A 23,702-nucleotide genomic window follows, 5' to 3' on the forward strand; every position below is an offset into this window, starting at 1 on the left:
GCGAATGGTCGTAACACCTACGAAGATGGAGATAACGTAATGAAACTAACTGGCTTGCTCTGACCAATTAACCAACCCAACTACGGCATAATGTTTAACGTACACTCGCCGCCTTCCCCTGTTCACGTGGCCACGTTTACGCGATGGATATAGCGTTACATGAAAACGCGTTGCGAGGGAATCTCGCGTGATGATGAATTCGCTCACGCGGATCATCCCAGCGTGAGTTACAAGTACCTTCACGCGATTGACGGATCAAATATTCATGGCAATTCGATTGAAATTATATTCGTGGGCCATAAAAATATTCACCTTCGCGATTTTATCGATCTATTCAAGACAGATTGGAAATCGATGTGTCGGAGATGAAAGAACACCTGTCGGAGATAAAAGAACACCGGAGCCTTTGGAACTTTGGATAACCCCGCAACATTGTAACCTAGAGTCTACTATAGCAGTAATTAAACAATTGTAGTTATTCAATCCGATTGTAATTGTTCGAGATAGGTGATAGTGATCTCTGGCTCGAGGCGACAGTCTGTCGCCCAACGTAGCCGCGGCCAACGGGATGACAAAAGGACGTACTCACAAAGTCTAAGTCTGGTTAAAACGTGAAATAACCACTGATCGCGAAGATGTTACTCTTTAGTCGATGAGATCGCGAGCGAGAATGACTTTCCCGTCCCGATGATACCACGGAGGAAAACTATATTGGGGCGTGTCTAAGGACACGAGATCGGATTCGTCGAGAAAAGCCTCCGTTCAGAAAGTAAGGGAAATTGTCGTTGCCGCTAATTGGTCAATCTCTATACCGGTGGTTAGAAAAAGATGCTGGCTGTTTTCGAGGGGAAGTTGCTAGTGGGAGACGCCGCTCGTTGAAAAATTGGTCTCCCCTATTTTCCCGTAGTGGGGACAAAAACTGTTTGTCTGTTTGATGGACTTTAGTTGACTAAATCTTAAGATTTATAACGAGCCCTCGAGCTAGCTGAACATGTACTATGGAGACGCATCGACATCTGGCAATTATCTTACTCCAGGAATAGGGTCTGCGCGTGGCGAGCCACGGGACAAAAACCGTTGGAATATTTACTGTCACGTGTCGCCACGAATATTTCTTTTAAGCTATAGGATTTTAAGCTTTTGAGCTATAGGATTACTCCATACCTTTGTTAAACAAAGCGTTCATCCCTTGGCCGCGGCTACGTTGGGCGACAGACTGTCGCCTCGAGCCAGAGCTCACTATCACCAATCTCGAACAATTACAATCGGATTAAATAACTACAATTGTTTAATTACTGCTATAGTAGACTCTAGGTTACAATGTTGAGGGGTTATCCAAAGTTCAAAAGGCTCCGGTGTTCTTTCATCTCCGACAGATGAAATATTTTTATTCTCTGATTTATAATTTTGGAAGTGTAAGGATTTCGTCGAGTGAACGAAGAATATTCATAACGGAGTACCACGTCTTTAAATCAGGAATTTTTGATAAATAAGTAACGTAAGGTTTTCTGAAGCAGATTACTGCAAAAAAAAGAAATTCATCATAAATATTTATAATATTAGATAAATATTAAAAATGCCTTTTTATGCAAATGCGAGAGGTATATTACCATGAGACTGTGTTCGCATGATAACGATGATAATGGTCGCAGAAACTGTTTTTTGCCTAACGGTATTTTAACATAGACATCGTGTTTTTTGATGGTTACAAAAAAAAAAAAATTAAATTTTATAGATTATGTATAATCAATTAATTCAGTGATCAGAATTTTAAAGAAACTTTTTAATAGAATAAATGAGAACTCGAAAGGGCAAATACGTGGAATTGTAATGATGTGTTAAGGTGTAGGAAGATTTAAGATTAAGCTGTTACTGTTAATTTGTGTTTCCGCCTGTTTGCACGCGTCTGACCATAGACAGGCACGCTCTACTGCGGCTGCCAGGCATCCGCTGCACGTGAGCAATCGTATTTGAATATAACATCTGTTTGATTTGTTTTTACCAACTTTGTGTACCACTAATTACCAGTGGCGAAATTCAGAAATTATTCCTATTTCCTCGAAACAAAATACATAGAATCTCGTCTTTTTAGATATATGATTTTACTTGGATATGTCTTACAGTTCGAACACCTAACCGATTTTCTGTACATTTAGTATTTATAATAATAGACTTTAGACTAGCTTCACGTACGAATATACAGGGTGGTTGGTAACTGGTGGTACAAGCGGAAAGGGGGTGATTCTACGCGAAAAAAGAAAATATAGAATAGAAATCTTTCGTTCGAGGCTTTGTTTTCGAGAAAATCAACTTTGAATCTTATCTCGTTATAACGGATCTCACTGTAGATCGTTGTCTCGATGGAAAAATTAAGAAAAAAATTTTTATTCTATATTTTCGACTTCTTTCACCCCCTTTCCGCTTGTACCATCAGTTACCATCCACATCCATTCCATATACATCCTGTCCATATAATTATGAAATACCTACATTTTTCAATTATGTTCAAAATTCTACATACCTCCCCCTTCTCCGAAATCTCATTTTGCGCTTTCGTCAATCATAAAAGTTTATTTGCGAAAACAAGCAGCCCAAGAAGAACAATTTGCGTCAGTCTAAAATTACCATCACGCATCAAGGAACGTACCTGACGTCAACAAACATGAAGTCCCTCCCATATTTAACTCTACTAAGCCAACCACGGGAGTTCCGCGTTCAAAATACCAATCGTTCGTTTATTTGCATGAGAAAAGATTTGTCGGTGGCTGGGGAGGAAACGAGCCGAAGCGCGGATAGGTGAATGTCGGAAGAGAAGGGGAAAACCTTCCGAGTCCTGAAACAATTTTCGTTTCGAACAGCTCGTCCTGCTGGTGGGGAGGGTTGCATAAATATTCGAGGTTGCGCATTGTGCTCGATATAGCTGGAAACTGCTGGCAAGCGAACAAGTGGTGGAGAAGGAGCACCAGGACCTTAGTTTCGCCACAGCTCAGTACCAGTTGCGCTCCATACGAGTGTTCATCCAACCTGCTCGAAAGGGTGGAATTCCAACGTGAAGACATTGAGTTCGGTGACATCGGTGAGTTTAAATCCACTATATCTTCTATGAAATCATCGTGACGCTAAATGTAGTTACAAGAAATCATTCTAATTTATTTCTGTGTGTAATTTCTTTTCTTCATTTCGCGTGGTTTCTTACTTGGTCAAAAAGGTGAGGAACTTTTATGCGAGGATACTGTTGATAAATTTGCATCGTCCATCCTTTATTGAATTTATACGCAAGACCATCGACGTTGAGTTTCGCTCGATCATTGTCTATCGAATAATTATAAAATTTATTCTGATTTTTGTGCGTCTTCGGTCCTTTCCTTAGCTTTGTCCGATTCTTTTTTATTTGATCTGATTGATTGTAGCAATTTAAATACGAGGAGACTGCTGGTCAGTTCGAATCGATTATTTTCTGTGCAGTAATCGTAGCAAAATGAATATATTCTAATTTATACGTGTCCTTTGTCCCACTTTGTGCCCGCTCTTTTTCCCCTACTTTCTACTGTTTCGAGGCATGAATGAATCCTCTGAACTTGTTGTTCTGGCAGTGAATGAAAAGTGAAGTTTAGGATTGGAAAGTGAAATGAAAGTTTCAATTCCTCGCTTGTGTTTCACTTGTGGAAAGAATCTTCATCAGAAGTTTGACATTTTTGATAGACGCAAGTGTTTGTGCTTACATTTAGATTTTAGAAAGAATTTTGAATTGTATATGTCGATTACGTATATTGGTCACTTAAAAAAATCATAAACACTGTTCAAACTTCTAAGGTACAATGAGAAAAATACAATGTTCATCATTTTATCTTTCCCATGCATTACTGTACTATTACTTAGTGCTGGAAGTTATAAATACCACTTGTCGTAACTTATCAAAATGTTCTGCTCAATGATATAATCCCATTCATCCCCTGTCATTCCCACCCACCATTTACATCTCATAACATAATAATAAAACAGTACTTGACATGATTAATAACATATTAAAAGCATCACCTAGAAGAGATGAATTATTTCATAATATAAACTTTCATGTTTATTAATCCCTTAATGTTTTTGTATTCTAATACTTTTGTATATCGCTTATGCTGTAGGTTGAATATGCAAATTAATATTTTTATAGATATAATTTAAATAATACTCGATAATAGCACTGGATAATATTATATCGAGTACTATTCCTCGAATATTTTACACGTTTTTCCATATTACATAATGGAACATAATTTTTGTCTAAATTACGATGCTTCTAATTAAATTTAAATATAAACGAAAGATTGCTTTCCTTCAAAGTTATTGAAATTCGTAAGAAAAGCGAAAGACAAAACAGAATCGATGTATCGATTAATTCCTTAAAAATTTCTACTCGATAACTGGCCCTTAACATTTCACGAACTATACGCGTTTTAATATTCATGGTTACAAGAAAGTAAGAAGAAAGAAGCCGAAATAGGTCGACGCGTGTTAGCGGCATATTTTTTATTCTTGTACCCACTTCAAAGTCGTCTATACGTACCTCACCGACCTAATACGAACAGCTCTCTTTTCGGTCTCCTCCCTTTTATTTCTCTCGCATTTTTCTTCTTCCATTTCCTCCTGCCCCCCCCTCTCTCTCTCTCTCTCTCTCTCTCTCTCTCTCTCTCTCTCTCTCGTTCGTTCCTTTGGCCTGGATATTTTTCGCGTGGTTCGAGCAACGATGAATTTCCGTGCCGCGAAATTGATGACACGAGGGATAATGAAAATTTATCGAGTATAATAGCCGACGTTCTGATCAAAGACCAAGCCAATCCGTGCCTAAAAAAAAATTTTTGGATACCGTCAATGAAGCTGTATTATATTTACATATAAACTATATCATATATGGGACGCAGGTGTTCTATATTAAACATAGCTAAATATAGGTAAATGCAATTAAATAGAGTTAAATATACCGTAATGAAATATATTTAGTTTATGAAACTTTTCCTAAATTAAATGGGAAAATTATTCGCATAGTTGGAAATTCGTATAGTATCTATAATAAAAATTTATAAAATAACAAGACAGCTCAGAGGACTTTTCAATATTTTTTATTTCGATATATATACTGCATTTCCATTAATCTTCGTTTCAGATATTTTTAAAAGGTACTTATTAATATCACTTCTAGTCATTTTGTAACATTATTCGATAAAATTACATTAACAAAATCGTGTTTTTCAATTATACCATTTACTACTCTTTATCTTCATGATTATAATTGATTATACAAGTATCCCATATATCGTAATGAAGCAATTGTGTATAGTTGTAGCATTGTAAAGTTATGACTCTGAGACAACAAAATCGTAAAAATTCTTAAAAAAATTGGCTGACAGAATATCCTACCAAGTATTATTTTCAGCGAAGCAACAGGTTTTGTCAAACGTATAACCTTTATAAATTTCTGACGTAAAGTATTTCAAATCTATCTTCTCCAAAAAGAAGAACGTCGTAGGATAAAATTGTACATTTTAAAATGTACATTGTAAAATTATACATTTTCGATTTATTTCTTCACGTAGAAAATTTTACCTTATCCTTTATAGTACGATTAATGAGACACACTAAATATTTGAATGCTACGAAACTCGTAAGAACCAGTTGTACTATACTTTAACCAGTTACACATACTAAACGGTATCAAGTAACTTATCGATCAGTATCGCTTTCCTTTAATATGAAAGAACGAAATAAACGTAGAACAGAATTTTTACGAACAGAGAAAGTATTAGGTTGTCCGGAAAGTGTCTTTCTTTCGCAAGCGTGTCTTTTACAACGATGCACCTTCGTACAAACGTAAAACCAAGCCTGTGAAATTTATCTCAACAGAACAAATTGGATCGTACGTAATTCGACAAAATAATATAAAACAAAAAGCGTTGTGCGTCTATTATTTCCTCATAAAACGAAAGAAACTTTTTGGACAAGCTAATAGTTTTCAAAAGATTTACGACTTGTCTATGGAAGACGAGGGATTGAAAGAACGCCGAAGAATGAGGTTCAATGGATGAACCAGCAGGAAGTTCTCGAAGCAGCCGCGAATCGCGAGTACCCCCTCGAAAAGAGATGAAAGTGAATCGAAACTGTAAGATTGTTACGACTTTTCCTCTCCGATATTCGTGAATTGAATCACGGTCAACTCAGCTTGAAAGAGAAGTTCGATTAAAAATCTTCTATTGTTAAATTCCTTAGTCACTCAGGCAGATCCATGCGATTAACTCTTAATTAGTATTCTTGGTACAGCAATAGTTACTCAATTTTAGAGTTTCAATAATATACGTTGATTTGTATTTCGTACTTTACGTAATAAGTATCATTGATATTATTTACGGCGTAACACTAAATAATAATTTAAATTTCAATATTGAAATTCTGTAATCATATATTAAAATATTGAAATTGTATACTGAAAATATTTCATTCTGTTAGCTTAATTTGCTCAGGAGCCACGCTGATCACCTTCATAAATTCAAGCACAGAGAAAAATAACAGAAAACAATTACAAACGCTTTTGAAAATTTACCTTGGAGCCTGTGACTTTTTACAATTCCTTGCGATAGATAATTGCAAATTTGGAAAAATAGATCGTTCGTTTTTTAGCATGCTGAATATTAATTATATACTTAAATAATTAAATCGAGGAATTTTATATTAATTTTATATTTTTCACAAGGCTGATCAGTTTCTCGTGTGAAAATCTCAATGAAAAGAATTCATATGCTATTGTTAAATTAATCCTCGTCTTAAATCCTCGTTACTGATCTAATTTATACAAAATAAGGTTACACACTTGCAACAATAAAGAAGCTATAGAGCGGCGAAGATATCCTCAAAGAAGGAGAGAAGAATCAATTATACGAGCCATTATTCCCCACTTACCTAATCTTAAATCTAACTGCAATTGTCCTTTGTTAATTTTATGATTTCCATTACGCGAATCGAATTGAGTGTAAAAATTCTGTTTTACGACTAAACCATATTTACGACTAAACGAATCCTTACAAAACATATATATAAACATAAACATATATATAAACATTATAATGCAGAGATTGGAACACAATTCAATTTCGTGGACAGCATGTGTTCGTGATCAATCGACGCGTCAGATAATTTATTATTGAATAAACTGGCCGGTGGCGTCTGCGTTTCATGATTGGCAAGTCGATAACGATACAACCGATAGGTAACCGAAATAAATGTTCTACATCTGCGAAGTAAACGTTGTTCTACTAAGCTTTCGACGAGTGAATATTTCTCTTCTTTCTTTCCATCGATAAATCGCGTATCTCTTAGTAACATTCAACTAAATTTTACAAATTTCACCATAGGCAGAGTAATTCTATAGCCGAAAGATAGAAAAAAAGAAAACAATGGAACAGCGAAAGAACCAAGTCAATTTCCCTCTTTCATCCAGTTTCAGAGCGAAATACGACATATATGATATTTTCATGCTTCAATTTACGATCAAAGGATATTCAGAGTCGCAACTTTTAATCGAATCGAAACTCCCAAGCTGCATGTTTCACGCAGAGGAAATGGGAGAAAGAGTTACATAAACACTGATAAGTGAGCCAGTGAGAAGTTAAATTGATCGATTCCATTTTTAAACAAGTTTTTTCGTTCTAAGATCCGATCGACTAAATCGCTACACTCACTGCTGATATTTATTTAAATTTATGTTTTTATAGAGCGCGACGAAGGAGAAGAACCTAGACAGAAATTTATTTTACTTACTGAACTATTAATAGCTGCTAGACTTTGCATATTTGTACACTTTCGCGCGTATTTTTACATCTTTCAATTTACCGTAAAACCTTATTCACATTGAACTCTTCAGAAACCAAACGATTAATCTCAATAGAGTCAACCTTCTTTACAAACAAGGTATTTCTATATTGCAACTATTTTGAAACATATACACGTATGAAATATAAACATATTTTTCATCCTAATTCCGGACACTCTTTTCACATGGATTTCGTCAAAATTATGCGGCCTTGCGATTAAAAGAAATTTTCTCGAGAAGTGTCGCGATTAGGCAACTTATTGGTATTAACAGATTATTAACAGAAAGACAAAATAAACTCCGTTACACAAATCGGATGATCAAGTTTTCGGAGGAGAAAGAGAAAGAGACAGAGAGGGGGAGAGAGAGAGAGAGAGAGAGAGGGAGAAACAATATTTATTGAAGGGAGGATGCGGGAACGGAAACACTTTGAGGAAACACTTTGAGCTCTATGCTTCGACCTGTCCAGCCGCCAATCGAATTAGCGTGCCATCCAGCATTGATTTTGCGTCCATATCGTGGAACCATGCCGTATTTATTGTTTACCAGGTTTCCTGTGTCCTATGAATTTCAGTTTTTCCGCAAGATGCCGCAAGATGCAGCTCGTTTTCCTTAGACTCCGATGTGAAATCGCGCGAAAAAGTAAGAATGAAGGCGTTTCCATTGGATCGCGATTGCACTTTATCGTATTAATTAACTCGACATTACAGCGTAGTCCTAGAAAATCGTATTAATCGAGGTAATCCGATGCAATTGATTCACGGCCAGCGTACTGCTGCGCATCACGCGAGTCGTTGTCTCAATTATTGAATTGCTCGTTGCGAAGTATTGTAGCGGAACCTCGGAAACGAAATTAACGATGTAATTGGGGACAGGATGCATTGTAACGATGGAAAATATTTTAGTTATAACAGCTAATTCGAAGGTTGAAAAATATCGATCGAACTGTTTGCTAGTGTTCGCCCAAGGATTCGAACATGCAGGGGTATAGTGGTTGAATAATTAGATCTGGTCATATCTGCTAATTTTTCTGTCGTTATTGCATAATTCATTGTATTCTTTGGTTTACTATATACACGTATCCCGTTTGATAAATTATATTTCTAATTTTCGTTAATAATATTAATACTTTGCATTCGAAAGTTTCATTTATTCATATTACCAGATACTCCAAGTAATTTCAGTAGAAAGAACGTGTTTTCGTATAATTGGTTAAATATATGCGTAGAATGAACAGTCATAGCCGCACCACTCATCACCTACTCACTCACTCACTATCATCGCGCAGTGCGATACGATTTTGCTTGGTAGTGTAATATATCTTCGGCCAATACGTCGGTTTATTTTTCTGATTGTATCTTACCTGTTCGTTGCAAGAATACGTGAGATAATTATGATTTGACAGGTTAAGGACAAATTTTTAATTTATTGATTTATTAAATTTTTAATTTATTAATTATTTAATTTATTTGATATTATTAGCGGAGCCCTCGATTGCGAAGGGTTATAGTAGCGTCGAATAAAATTGAAATTGTTAATAGATCATTTTCTGATATTATATTTCAATGGATCTTCGTGGAAATTGGAATAATGTCTGATTCTATTATTTATCTTAGAAAACTTGAAAAACTAATTAATTATTCGTATCGAATTAGTAATATTCGTTTGTTTGTAAAATGTACTTGTCAAGATAGTATTATATAAAAATGCTGAATCTCGACAGGTTAATTTCTCATGTGAGTTTTCACGAAGCTTGAAAAAATATAATTTGTAATTAGTGTTATTTGCAACAGACATTTATTTTCCCTGAAACCTATGTAGGTCACAAATATTCCTAGTAGCAATGCCTGTGAACTACATTCGCTTCTCTATGTGCGTACATATGTACTCTCAAAATTTCATTAAAATCGTTCTTACGTTATTTTAAAATCCATTCTAAAATCGATTCTATGGTGACAACCAACGGTGTAACTTTATAATTCGACGAAATTTTCCAATGCATTTCAAACAGACAAATTTTTACAATCCCAATATAGAGAAGGTATAAAAATAAAATAGTTATTTTTCTTGCTCGGTTCTAGATGAGAACAATAAAAGTTGCGTGGACAGTGATTAAATTGCTTTAAGGAAAAACCTCCTATTTTTTGTTTTATATATTGACTTTTTGTTGCAATATTTTCCAAGAGCTTCGACTGGCATCGAGTCGTATAAAATCGTAGAAAAAGGCGCTAGTATTCTTTATAGTTGCATAGCTTCCATCATCGCCTGGGTAATAGGCCTCGCTTCGTCTTTGATGCGACAATCTCGTTACCAAGACTTCGATCTTCGAGTTGCTTAATGCGATATCGACATCAGAACGATGCCTCGACGAGCAATTCATCAAAAAAGTTTTTTAAATTTTATTCGTGTAATCTCGAAAGTGACTCGATATTGACCGAGAATAATACGATGTTTCATTTATTTGTCGAAGCTTGGGTGAAAATTTTCCGCCGACAGATTTTTGATTGCAACCAACGACATTTGAAATTACTGACACGAGAAATAGAAATTTATTGTCATAACTAGCAACGTTGTAAATTGTTCGTATTTGCTTTGATACGAAGATGAATTGGAAATTATTAAAATTTAACAATTTAATAGCATTTACAATTATTCGTATTATCTCATTTAATTATATCATAATTGACAATACAGAAGTGTCACTGTTTCTGTATACCTAAATATATTATGTAGTATCGTTTGTTTTTTACAATAACTGTGCAATTCCATCGTATTGATGCCTTTTCTACTGTAATTCTACTCCTAACTAATTACATTGAATCAACGTCAGTCATTCGCATAATAACAATTCTATTCCCTGATATTCCCAACCCGAAAGCAAATATCCTCTTCCAAATTGTTGCGTATGTATAACCATCCGATTTCTATAGTGATATATTAGCCGTACTGTATTATGTGGATTCTTCGTTGTACGAACGTAAGTAGTCAAGTGAAATTTGTGATGTTCCTTGATCTATGTACGTTACGATCAGTTTGCAACAGGCAACGGCAGTTTTCCCGAGTCGTTGCACGTTCAGCAAGAAATTAATCAGCAGTGAAGGAAAATATAAAGTTCCCCTGTATTTCTAACTTTGTACTCTGTAATGTTACGGTTTCTAATCTTTCATCCATAGTTCACACTTTAAGAAAAATTAATCAATTACATTAATTACGTTGCTTAAAATCATCGAATTTATCTAGTCGGTTAAGCGTGTAAAATCGACGAACGGAAGATTATTCAATGAGAAAACTCGACATTACCAAAATGAACGTTTGCCCATGTTGAAGTAGCATTTAAAGGATGAACGCGATACTCAGCGTCGAGTCGAAAACGTTTCGAGTTCGTGTTTCTATTCGCCTCCATATGAACCCATTGAATAATCGATACGAGTTGCTCGTTACACGGTAATTCCTTGCTTGCAAATTTGGAAGCCACCCCCATAGGCCCTGTTAATCGGTCAGACTAGCGCAGAGACGCGTTTCATTTGCTATAATTCGATCTTCGGACGGTTTAGTTATCGTCGCATTTTGACGCTGCTTACCAGCAGATTAATCTCTAGCAAACAATTGATAGACGTCACAAACAGACCAGTTGCTTCGTAGTTAGCGAGTCTCTGGACGTTCAGAATATGAGGATCCAGCTGATCCACCATTACAATTAATCGGATTAATTCTCACTCCCTCTCGCCAAGGGATATATGTAATTGATTTTCTGAATCAGGGATGGCTATTCCGATAATATACAGTAAATATAAAATATAACGAAAATAAATCGAATTTTTCCTTTTCATTTCTTAACTTTATCTGTTCTCAAGATACATAGATTTTGCAGTTTTCCGTAATGGGACAGAAAGCGGAACGTCTTTAGGCTACCATCTTTTTCTTTTTACAATTTAAATTCGTTTCTTCAATGTCCGTTAGAACATTTTCCAGCCAATATTTTCTAAAATTTCACACGTATCCTTCCTTCGCTATAAGACGCGAGATACACGTGTACTTCGGCATCGACGTGTCTTCAACTCATCGACGCCTCTTTCTCGGCGTTTCCCATAGTCCGTTTTCCATTCTGTCCGCGTTTCAACCCCCGACCACATTTTCTGTGCAACGTGAACACACATCCAAATATGGGTTGACTGCGACACGGGAAAACTCAGCGTTAGAAACGAACGAAGAAACGCCTAACCATCGTGAAAGCGATGTGAACGCGGAAATCGGACGAGGCGAAGTTAATTTCGACTATCAGCCAGCTTTGGGCAATGAATCTCGACGATTTCCGCGAACATATTGGACTTATCTGCTCCAGCACGCCTTACAATCACGATAACACCTTCTGTTGCACGCACGTGAACACGCAACCCCCTCGTTACCCTCGAAACGAGCGGTCAGAGATCCGTGAACAAGATTGAAATTCGTTACGGTTACGGAAGCCGTTTACGAGCCTATGGATTACGAGGGTCGTTTCGAAGAATGTAGTGAGCGATCCCATGGAGCGTAATTCTTAGCCGATTAACGGGCAACGTTGCGTTAGCGAATTTCATCTGTCACCTTTTCCCCAATGAATTTGCGTTATCGAATTCTATTTGTTAACATTATCACCACGACAAGCAATTCCAAGGATGAGCTTTGCGTTTACCTTGTCTCTACTTTTTCTATCTGGATTCTACAATTTCATGAGTTTCAAAGGATGCGGATAAAACGGCATTATGAGAAACTGTTGGTTGATTCTTCATGGGTTAACGTAATTTTGAAGAAATTCTTCCAGGAACCGGGAAGAATATTAAACATTGCAATCGGATACAGTACCAATTCTGAGAACTTTGAAAATGACACGGTACCACAATGTCGCTATAGAGACCAATATAATGTTACTCTAGAGGCTTTCACTGCTCGAATTGTCACAATCATTTTTTATACTTCCGATCCTTGATCATGCCAAAGCGTTATTTTTAAAAAATAAAATATATAATAGAAGTGTGTATAGAACTGTTGAAAGGGTCCGTGTAACAGACTTTCGGCGATGATCTATACAACTAAAATTCTTAATATTAAATTCAATTCGTAGAATATTCAAATCTATCTATAGTTTGATCGAATCATCGATTATAAATCGACGTAAAATTTTTGGATACTACAAGCGTAGCCATCGTTCAGTATCTCGTAAACGTCTGATGAAGAAGTACATGTTACAAGGCTTATACGTCAAATCTATAGAACACCTGAATATAACTGACTTCCCAATATTTCAATATTCCTGGTCCCATAGCTATATCGGATGTCGATTAATACGAAACATGAGAAGTCAATCAATCGATATGTTCAATGGCACGTAATCTTGATAAAAGCTGTACAAACTTGCAGTCCTTTCCTTGTTTATAACGGGAAATTGAATACTTTGTAATTAAATTGTAGAAACAGAAGCAATAAAATGTTGCGTGGCCTGTCGCAATAACGTAACGAATCGATATAATGGTTGCCACAGATTAATTAATTAATATCAATCCCGCGATCCTCCATCGCAGCTGTCTTTATTTCCGCGTAGTTTGTATCGAATTCGTCGCGTTTCATCGTGAGAAATCTTTAGCCGTTCCAAAAGTTTCGTAAAGATTAATCCTTCATAATTGAAGAGCGGAAGTAGATAAAGTTGCCAGTATCGAAACTAAAGTTTTCTGGGAAACGACTGTTTATGAGAAATTGTTTGTTTAAGGGAATGTTATTTATTAGAAAAATATAACGATACTTATTTATTACGCATATTATAATACTTTATATAATTTTACGATATCTCTATTCTATCGTTTCAAAGATCTGTTAATTAACGATAAAAAAAATATCTTCTTTATATCTTAAGAGAAGATATGTAAGTCCATTATGTAGTTTGCTTAAGAAGGTCAGTAGAGATTTTCTTATCTGATGGGATAATTGAGGCAGATTTATCTACGCACATGTTCAAGTACGATGGAGGGAGTTTGCTGGCACATGGTGCACACAGTCTAATTTAGGGAACTAATCGTACAACATACATCATACACAACCTATATCACGTATGAAACGTTAAAAACTGTACGAATTATTATGATTACACTTCCCTTCATATTTAGTGATATTAACCTTCATACAAACAACCTCTTCAAGGAAAAACAAAATTCTTTTTCGAAAATGGCACTTCCAATTCTTCTTATTCTCACTATTTAATTGCTAGCCGTATCAAGTAACAACGAAAAAAATAATAATATCTAAACGTTAAGCAGGTCCATATTTTTGGGGATACAATTAAAAAAGTAAATCGTCGGTGGAATATTGTTTCACCTATCAAGAATTTTGGAAGATATAATTAGAAAGGTACAACCTGGGTAGAAAATTGTACTCCTTATCGAGCATTTTTGAAAATATAATTGAGAAAGTGGAATCTGGATAGAAAATTGTTTTACCTACGAAGCATTATAAAAAGTAAGTTTAATAAAACTATACCTTGGATATTTCATATATTTTTTCATATTATACGCATTCGTTAAAATTTTACACTCCCAAACATCCTGCTATACTTGCACAAAAAAGCGCAGTCTAGTAATATCCCCCTCACTGCTCCTCGCATTTTCTTTCTAATCATCTCTCGTTCGCTTTTCCTGATATTATTCTCAGCGTAAGTTCAGAGTGGCGGTTTTTAAACTCAGGAACGCGCGGCTGTTCGTTAAATGAAATATCAAACGTAAGAATTGCCGCAGTCTTAACGCGAGATAATTCATTTCGTGGCACAGAGCGCACGTCGTTGAATATTAATTCATATCTCATATAAGTTGCGAATAAAAAAAGCAGATAAAAGAGGACAAAAATCCGATAATTACCGCGAATCTTTACGCAATTTCAAGAAATACAAAAGAAATTTGTTTGTAAGCATGCTACTAAGTATTATTAGAAGTACTGTACTTTCGATATTTTACATATTCTTGCATATTTTCTACATTTTTCTGTATTTTTGTATCCTTAAACTTTCCGTAAACGCGTAAACGTCTGCGCTCTGACAATGACAAGGAAGATTCTACTGATAAAAATAAAGCATCGAATTTCACCGAACTCTCAGAAATGTAATTCTCAGATCACATAAATTAAAAAGAAAGAACAAAAGAAAATACAAATATATATATATATATATACATACGTAGCCACAAATCAATTTGGATCACGACAGATAAAATAGGTAGCAATAATGTCTCCACGAACATTATCATAATTTATTGGAATTTACATAAAAGCCAAAGAATGCTATTGTTTCAATGACACGGCGTTTTGTCGAGTTAGATAAATATGAATTGTGTGTTTGAACAAGTGTTCGGTCGTGTTTCACGCGACGAAAAAGGAAATCACAAGACAAGGTGTCGCCTCGTCGGAAGCAACAAATCGCAATACGAGGGTGGAAATTGGGTGACACCGGGAGGATTACGAGGGATGAGAAATCTGTCGAGAGCGTGAAAGGCTCGCGGTCACCGGGTTTCTCCAGTTCTGTCGCTTTTAACGCCGAGTTCTTCCGCTTCGAGGATAGAAGCTGCGAAATATCGAGGCCATTGTCCAAAGATTTTCAAGAATATCCGATGCAACGTCTTGAAATTTACGAGAGCAAGTCTGATAAATTCTTATCTCTGGTCCATTCGTGGCCAATTTTTTAATACCCTCGTAACTTGTAACGACAAATAAAAATATTGGTACAGGCCAATTTTTTTTTTGGATAAAATCTTGTGTGAATTTACAAAAAATACGATTCTTCGTTTAATTCTTTTCCCTTATTGTCTTTACATATTTGGAGTTTAAACGCGTTATAAGTACGTTTTTTTTTTAACATGATTACCTAGAATTCTTATTCTGAATAAATTATTTGTTTCCGCTTCATAACTGTTTCTAAATTACAGTGCATTTAATCATGAAATGCACAGTAACATTTTATACTTTTTACGTTCTAAGGAATTTTCAGGATCGGTTAAAAATTAAATTACAGTAATGGTAATACTCAATATTAATGTCAGACGTGGATACTTCACTGTTTTGTATAATAATTTGTTATCTTGGCATCGATCAAGGTATTTAATATACAAAGCGTACAGATTAATAAGAATTTTAATTAATCCTTCTTCTATAGTATTCACCGTTCTTTTCGAGCTCGTACCATTTCAAATAGACTTTCGAATAGATTTCAAAGATTTGTCTGTTCAAATAAAACGCGATCTTTTTTATTTCCCTATCAGTCGTCCCGTTACTGTTCCGTTGTTTCCAACAGATTGCAGATTCGTTTAAAAAACATTTGTAACGAAAAACAAACCCACTCGCAGAAATGTTATTCAATATCGCATTTATAACTTTCATAGACATCCTCCTCTCGTTGCTATCATTGTAAACAGATTGAAACTTCGTTTGCAAACACTCGCGATTAAAAAAAAAAAAAAAGAATTAATCTTAAACAATTTTATCTTGTGTTCCATTTATAATTTTCATAATTGTCTTCCCGACGTTGTATCATTTTAAATGGCTTTTTTCTATCCATCTATGTTGCAGCGAGATCAACGGTCCTAATTACTAAATTGCACGATGTGTTCATACAAATTCACTTTTTATAAACGCGATGAAACGAAATGAAACCTAAGTAGAGATTTGTTTTCTCATCAAGTATAACGAGTTTTATACTTTGGATAGATTGCCTCGTTGTGAGAAGGTCTTAATCGTTTATAATTGCTATTAAGTAATTGCAATAAGTCATATTTTTAAGAAACGTTCTCACATGCTGTCACACACTCTAATTAGAAAAGGATCATGAAACATTCGGTTTATGATATTATTTGTTTGTAAATCTTCCTGCTTCCGGAAACATTTTTAAATATGAAAATATTTATATACAAAATTAAATATTTTTTTCAATATCAACACTTCTTGCGTTTATGTTGTCCTAGTCAGAATTATATTATTTCGTGTATCCTGTTGCTTTTTATATGATAGTCCTCCCGTTGGCCGCGAATTCGTTATCAAGCCTGAGGCCCTCGTCACTAGTGTCACTATCGACAATAAAGGTACCCCACCCGCGACCGGACGATGGAGAACTCCAACACGGAATCGCAATCTCCCGCGAGCCCTGCCCGGGAGGGCGCCTCGAGCTCGGACTCGGAATGTGACTCGAGCTCGGATTCGGATTCAGACTCAACATCAGAAGTGGCATCCGAACACACGTTGTCGGCACGGGATCGTAAGAGTATCGTGCGCGCACTAAAGCGGTCGCTAGGGAAGAAGAAGAGGAAGAAGAAGAAGAAGAAGAAGAAAGGACACCGGGCAACCTGGGTATCGCTACCGCGCTTCAACCCCGAAGCCGCGGACGCAGATCCAGCCGCCTGGTGCACAGCCGTCGGCCTGCTCATGAGGGACCACCGCCTGAAAAACAGCGCACTGTATTCTGCCCTAAACCGTGCCCTAGAGGGTCCGGCAGCGTATTGGCTTACGCAGATAATGAACGGCGACGAGCTCACCTGGCCAGATTTTAAGGAACAATTCGCCGCGCACTTCGGTGGCCAAGAAGTAGCAGCCGCGTCGCTAATCAAGGTAGCCGAGGAACTACCGCGGGACGGCGAAACACCAGGAGCGTACGGAAATCGTATCATCACCCTCCTGGGGTCGAAGTGGCGAAATTCAACCAGGGAAGAGGTACTCGCCGCCACCGCCCTCCATCTGCTGGGCTCGCGCGATGAACGTTTTAAACGACTAGCGCTCACGAGTGACATCACGTCGGTGAAACAATTCCAAAGAGAAATGAAGCCCTTCCTATACACGAAGTGGCCAACGCCCCCGTCGTGGAGGTCATTAGCGAGCTCCGGAAACAAACGAGGCAGGTCTCCCGCCCCCTGGACCAGGTGTGGCCACTGCGGTATTTACGGACATCCGACATTCGAATGCCGCAAGAGGGCGAAGTGGGAACCGAAGAAGGACCCCCGACGGCCGGAGGAAAGCCGACCGGCTGCACCACCAAAAGCGTTGTGCTTTCACTGCCACATGCCGGGACACATCGCGTCTCGCTGTCCATCGCGGCGAGAAGAAAAACATTGCCCCGAGGACGAGCGCCGGGTCGATGCCTGCGTGGTGGAAGCCCCGACGGGTAGACTAAGCCAGCAGGCCACACACGAGGACGTGTAAGTGTCAGGATGGCCGAGTCGGAGACGAAAGGACGCCGGGGCCCCTCTGGAACTTCAGGAAAACACCCTAACCTTGCAACCTAGACCCTAATATAGCCATAACGAAACAATCGCAAGTCCAAACCGATAGCAATCGTACGTCGATCGGAGGATCGTGTGTACTGAGACACTCGACCGGAGTCTTGTTTCGGTGGCGTCGTTGGGATGACGAGCAGTCTTGCTAGAGAGCTGATCGGTGAAGGAAGTCGAGTGTCTTACGAGCAGGGAGTGGTGCACGTGTGAGTTAGAGCAAGGGAACCTGTCCTCCCGTTGGTCACGGATTCGTTATCAAGCCTGAGGCCCTCGTCACTCGTGTAACTATCGACAATAAAGGTACCCCACGCGCGACCGGACGATGGAGAACTTCAACGCAGAACCGCTACCTCCCGCGAGCCCTCCCCGGGAGGGCGCCTCGAGCTCGGACTCGGAGATTCAGACTCGACATATATATTATTATATATATTATATATACTATTATATCTATATAATATATGTATTTATATCTATAAATATACGTATAAATATGTCTATTTAAAAAAATAAAGTTGACCTTCATATATCGCCAATAATATCGCGTGCGTAAAAAGAAACTAATTATATTTAATTCTTTTTTTACATTTATTTATTTTTTATTATTATTTTTTTCACAACTAATTACATTTAATTATTACATTTACATACATTTAACTATTATTACATACATTTACATACATTTAATTATTATTTTTTTCATAATTATATCTCGTTTGAAATATTTTTCCACATAATTAATTGTTTCAAAAACACATATTCCAGCCTTCTAAATGATTTATTTTGCGTATTATACGAATTATTCCATCTATAAATAAATTGTTCTCTCTACACACAAACACGCACACAGTCTGTTAATTACACGAGTTAATTGTAACATTTTTCTCGATAAGTTGACAGAGCAAGGAAAATGAGCGACGAACCTACCTACAAACTAATCTACTTCAATGCCCGTGGTAGTGCCGAACATATACGGTACATATTTGCATATATTGGCATCGAGTATACCGACGAGAGGATCCCCCTACAACTCTGGCCTGAATACAAGGATTGTAAGCGTGAAGAATCGATTTTTACTTTCATCGTTCAACTCTCAGATATCTACCATTTACTCAAACTTTTCTGTATATAAAACTTTCGTTTCACGTGCAGGCTAAACTTACTTAAAGTAAAATTTCATACGGAATAAAGTCGAACTTTTCATTAAGTTTTGCTTCCGTAATATCGTGTTTATCGAATACGAACTTAATTCACTTACGATTCTCGAATTTTTGTGTTGCTATCTTTATTGTTTTCAATGAATCGAAGCATTTCGAATATTTTGAGAAAACCGTAAATAGGTGACTTAAAATAGGAATACAAAAATACTTCTACGTTTCTCGTTAAATTAAAAACTTTTTAGGACTTGTCGGAAAAAAAGGATAAAAAATTGAAATCAGTTCGGAAATGAACAAGAACATAGCTAAAAAGTCGAAAGAACAAAGCAGACATAAAATTCGATCTTCTGTTGCGACATTTCTATCGTAAATGGTATAATAAAAGTTTTACGCAGCATAGTCTTCGATATAATCTTATATGTCGCTTGCAAATGGAGAAACAAAAAATCAACGTAAGTCTGTAAATCAATCCTGTCGGTGTAAAACACAAAATTACGTTCGCAAGAGACATTCGATTTATATTCCTTGCATTTCAATTTTCATTACAAGAACCGTGTACATTTTCTAATATTTTTTCCGTGTTTGGTATTATCTTTTATCCTTGATTTTAAAAACTTTAGGTTCTTCCCAACAGTCAAAAACACGCGATACCCTGTCCATCGTAATCGTAAGAAAAGAAAAAAAGGAGAAAGAAGACATTTCTGTATTTCTTTACTAGGCCATGTTGATTAAAACCGAAATGATTTCGATTCATCTATTCACAAGAACGCAACGGCCTCGGAAGCTGTGTTGTGATTTCCTATCGATCGTTTCCCTCTACACAGTGTTCATATGAGCCATGTTTGTTCTTAGCAATGCCTTATAAAAAGCTGCCTGTGCTGGAGGTAGACGGGAAACCGGTAGCGCAGGCTGACGCTGTGGCGCGATACTTGGCGAGGAAGTACGATCTAATGGGAAGGAACGAAAGGGATGCGTTGATATGCGACGTGCTCGTCGATACTCTTGAAGATTTGGAGCAAGGTGAGTAACTGATGAGATGACTTTGCATTTGTCTCACCACAGAGACAGACGTTCAAGAATTCATTATGAAAAGACGGGTACAAACAAGATACGTATGTCTTTCCGTTAAGCGAATGTTACAGTTTGTTTGCAAAAGTCAGTTTTTAGATTATAGAATTGTAGATAGAATTTAGAGGATAGAAACTTTTAGTAGTCACTTTTAGTTTAGTAAAGTCTTATCGACAATAAGCAGACTACGTTATGATACAACGATTCCAAATGAAGATTTCTATCGACATCACGAATTCGATGGCTTCCAAATTTTCTTCTCTGCAATCTCAGACGCTCAACTGGAAAGAATCTTTTAGATCCCCCGACAAACACTCGACTCAGGTTATCTATTATCGTAATCTTCCTACGGGATTTTTTTTAACTGCGTTGCGTTAACGAATAACGGGATAACATCACGTTTCTCTCAACGCCTTTCAACGTTCTACAACTTTTATTCTTTGCAAATCCCTGTCTCTATATGATAAACGCTGGTTATCCGCGGGAGGAGCGAGGACAACGAAGTGTTACTCAATGATCAAAGACAGGAAGATCCTGGTACGCGATAACGTTACTAATTTCCAATTACGATATGTGTGATTACGTAACATCTGCTGTCTGCATAATGCGTTAACGATCCGCGCGTTGATCGCATAAATATAAATCGAAGGGAATGGAATCGCTCGAAACTCATGCAACTATCCGCAGGTGTTTAAAATCGTGTTTTTACACCGCCAACGTAACGTCACGCCAGTCGAATCGAAAAATTATTACTAGACAGAGAAGGTGAACAAAAAACGAGGTAAATAGGCTACCGATTGAATAATATCATAACGATCGTATCTCTGGTTTTGCTCGTCTTTTATATTTGTTTCAAATGTATAAAATATAATCGTATCGATATCGTCCACGATTAAAGCTATCCATCCGCCATCGACGAGGAACGAACGATTATATTTTATCATTTATGCGAATCCTTCTCTTCTCTTCTTTTTCTATTTACGCCCCTCGCCTTGCTTCGTACCGCCGATGATTCACAATTCGATGCACCTGAACAGCTGGAACGTCGCAGATTTTTCCGTACGATAACAAACGTGTTTTTGATGGCCTGCTTTAAACCGTGACGATCGCCATGACGTGCATCAATTGTCGAATGATGTAGTGCGACGATACTCCTACGCAACTTTTTTTTACGCTGTTTTTTCCTCTATTTTTTCTTCCTGTGTGTTATCACATGATCATGAGATACCTGTATAGAAGATGCAAAAAGTCTGTGAAGAATTTACAGATATTTAAGATTATCATAATGATTAAGCAAAAGCTAAGACGCAAAGTATTGCTCAAGATGTAATTATGTAATATTTACTCAATTTCTAGAAGACTGTTTATATCTTGTTGTTATTCTTGATATGGAGATAAATATAGTATACTTTATTAAGACCTAGATAAAAGACTTTTTTCTCGTTTCTCTTCTCTTACTTAATCACTAAGAGTTATATAACGTTTATTCGATAATTCTGCTTCTCCTGACCTTTCCACAAATGGTTGTTTATATCTCGACATTCTTGGTACTTTTAATCAAATTTTAATAACAGTACTTTACTCGTCAGAAGTAAATAAAAAAGCTCTAAGTAGAAGCAAGGATTTACTTACCTTTCCTTTCTCGAATCTCAGTTAGCAATGTTGTTCCTCTTGAAAGATTTTCCAAGTTTCCAAGACAATTTCCACGCTGGTAACATTGTATATATTTCAAGTATCGTGAACCACAGGAACTTGTTGAGGCAATATTGAAGAAAGCAAAGAGAATAAAGAAATTGTAGGAACTATGAGAGGCTACTCCTTCTTTCACAACTTATTTTCTCTTCGTTTGGGGGGAAAAACACAAATGAACGTAACGGTTGGTTTCATATACGTTTCAGCTATCTGCTACTGTCGCATGGAGGAGGATCCTGAAAGGAAGGAAGCGAGGATGAATCAACTTTTGAACGAAACAATACCATTGTACCTGACTAAATTCGACCAGATTATTGGCAAATATGAAGGATATATCATTCCTTCTACCGTAAGATTTTTTATCCAAATTTAATGTTAAAATTTTTAGTCTTTGTGCAAACTGGGCCATGTTGTCCATAAAAAATTATTGAAACTTTGTTGCGACAAGACAGCTTTAATTGTTGAGAGCAGAGTGTATCTTTAAAATTCACTCCTGTTAGTCTATGTACAAATGAATTTGCCAAGATCTTCAGCTTTTAGATAATTATTCATGTATCTTCCTCATCAAGTTTGATAGAAATTATTACTATCGTAATCAAAGCAAAGATTAAGATATGTAAAATCATTTCTCTGGATATGACACTCTTGTTTAATGATTGATAAATGATACCATTCGAAATATCATATTTATATAATATATAATGATACTTATAAGTGTAATCACTTAAGTACAGATATCTGAATTTTTCTCACTGTCACTGACATAGATACGTATTATCGTTCCTTAAATTACTTGACCAGTTTATTTCTTTCATCACTGTGTTATTATATAATAATAATAAATAGTCACATTAAATTAATTTAGTATGATTATGTTGTTTAATAATACGTGTTTCATTGCAAAATATTTAGCGATTGAAGAGCTCATAGGAAACATGAAAGTGAAAGAATACTAGAATCTAGAGTTTACAATTTCAATTTCTTTAACGAGATATTTATCATATCACACAATTCCTGTAAATGTATTTGTAATTATATCGCCGAAGAATTGTATTTAATTAAGCTATGAAGTTGTGGAATCGTGAGAAGGCTTATTTTTATAGAACTGTCTAATTTCCATTCGACATTGATTCAGGATACACATTACTCTTTTTTACATAATACCAGTTTTGTCATTTTTAATTAACAAATACCTCCAAAGGTTGAAATTTCTAAAATTATCCATTAAATTCTGACAATAAAATAAAAACCCAAATTCTTCCTAAAAAGCTAGTGATCTTTAGTTAAGAGTTCGATTTTTCACATTTTTCAAGGTAAATTAAAAAAATTGTTTAATAGAGGAGGTACAAAATAAATGTATCCAAACCTTTTTTCAGACGACATGGGCGGACTTCGTATTTGCAGAGACCCTTGAAAATTTCGAATATATGTTTGGGGCACCAGTTTTGGATAAATATCCAGCTCTTCAAGCATTGAAGAAAAGGATTCATACAATACCGGCCATTTCTGATTGGCTGATTAGGCGCCCATTCACAATCAGCTAAAAAGCTAAAAACGTGTGGAAAAAAGATGACCAGTACACCAGTATATATATGTCGGAGATGAAAGGAAAGCCGAAGCCTTTCCTTGGAAATTTTGGGAACATCCTCTAGTACCTTAGCCTAG

General features: G+C 36.5%; 2 protein-coding genes across 2 annotated transcripts in view; both read left to right on the top strand.

Annotated features, from left to right (window-relative positions):
• Window positions 1-23,702, top strand: part of LOC126876030 (uncharacterized) — a 143,037-nt gene that overhangs the window by 105,898 nt on the left and 13,437 nt on the right. The window lies entirely within an intron of this gene.
• Window positions 20,132-23,581, top strand: LOC126876069 (glutathione S-transferase-like). The gene is made up of 3 exons (XM_050638984.1): window positions 20,132-20,297; window positions 22,244-22,386; window positions 23,414-23,581. Exons 1-3 carry the CDS (start codon window positions 20,132-20,134, stop codon window positions 23,579-23,581), a joined length of 477 nt encoding a protein of 158 aa, XP_050494941.1.

The sequence above is a fragment of the Bombus huntii genome, unplaced genomic scaffold, assembly GCF_024542735.1.
Source record: "Bombus huntii isolate Logan2020A unplaced genomic scaffold, iyBomHunt1.1 ctg00000062.1, whole genome shotgun sequence".
In the NCBI taxonomy this organism is placed as follows: domain Eukaryota; kingdom Metazoa; phylum Arthropoda; class Insecta; order Hymenoptera; family Apidae; genus Bombus; species Bombus huntii.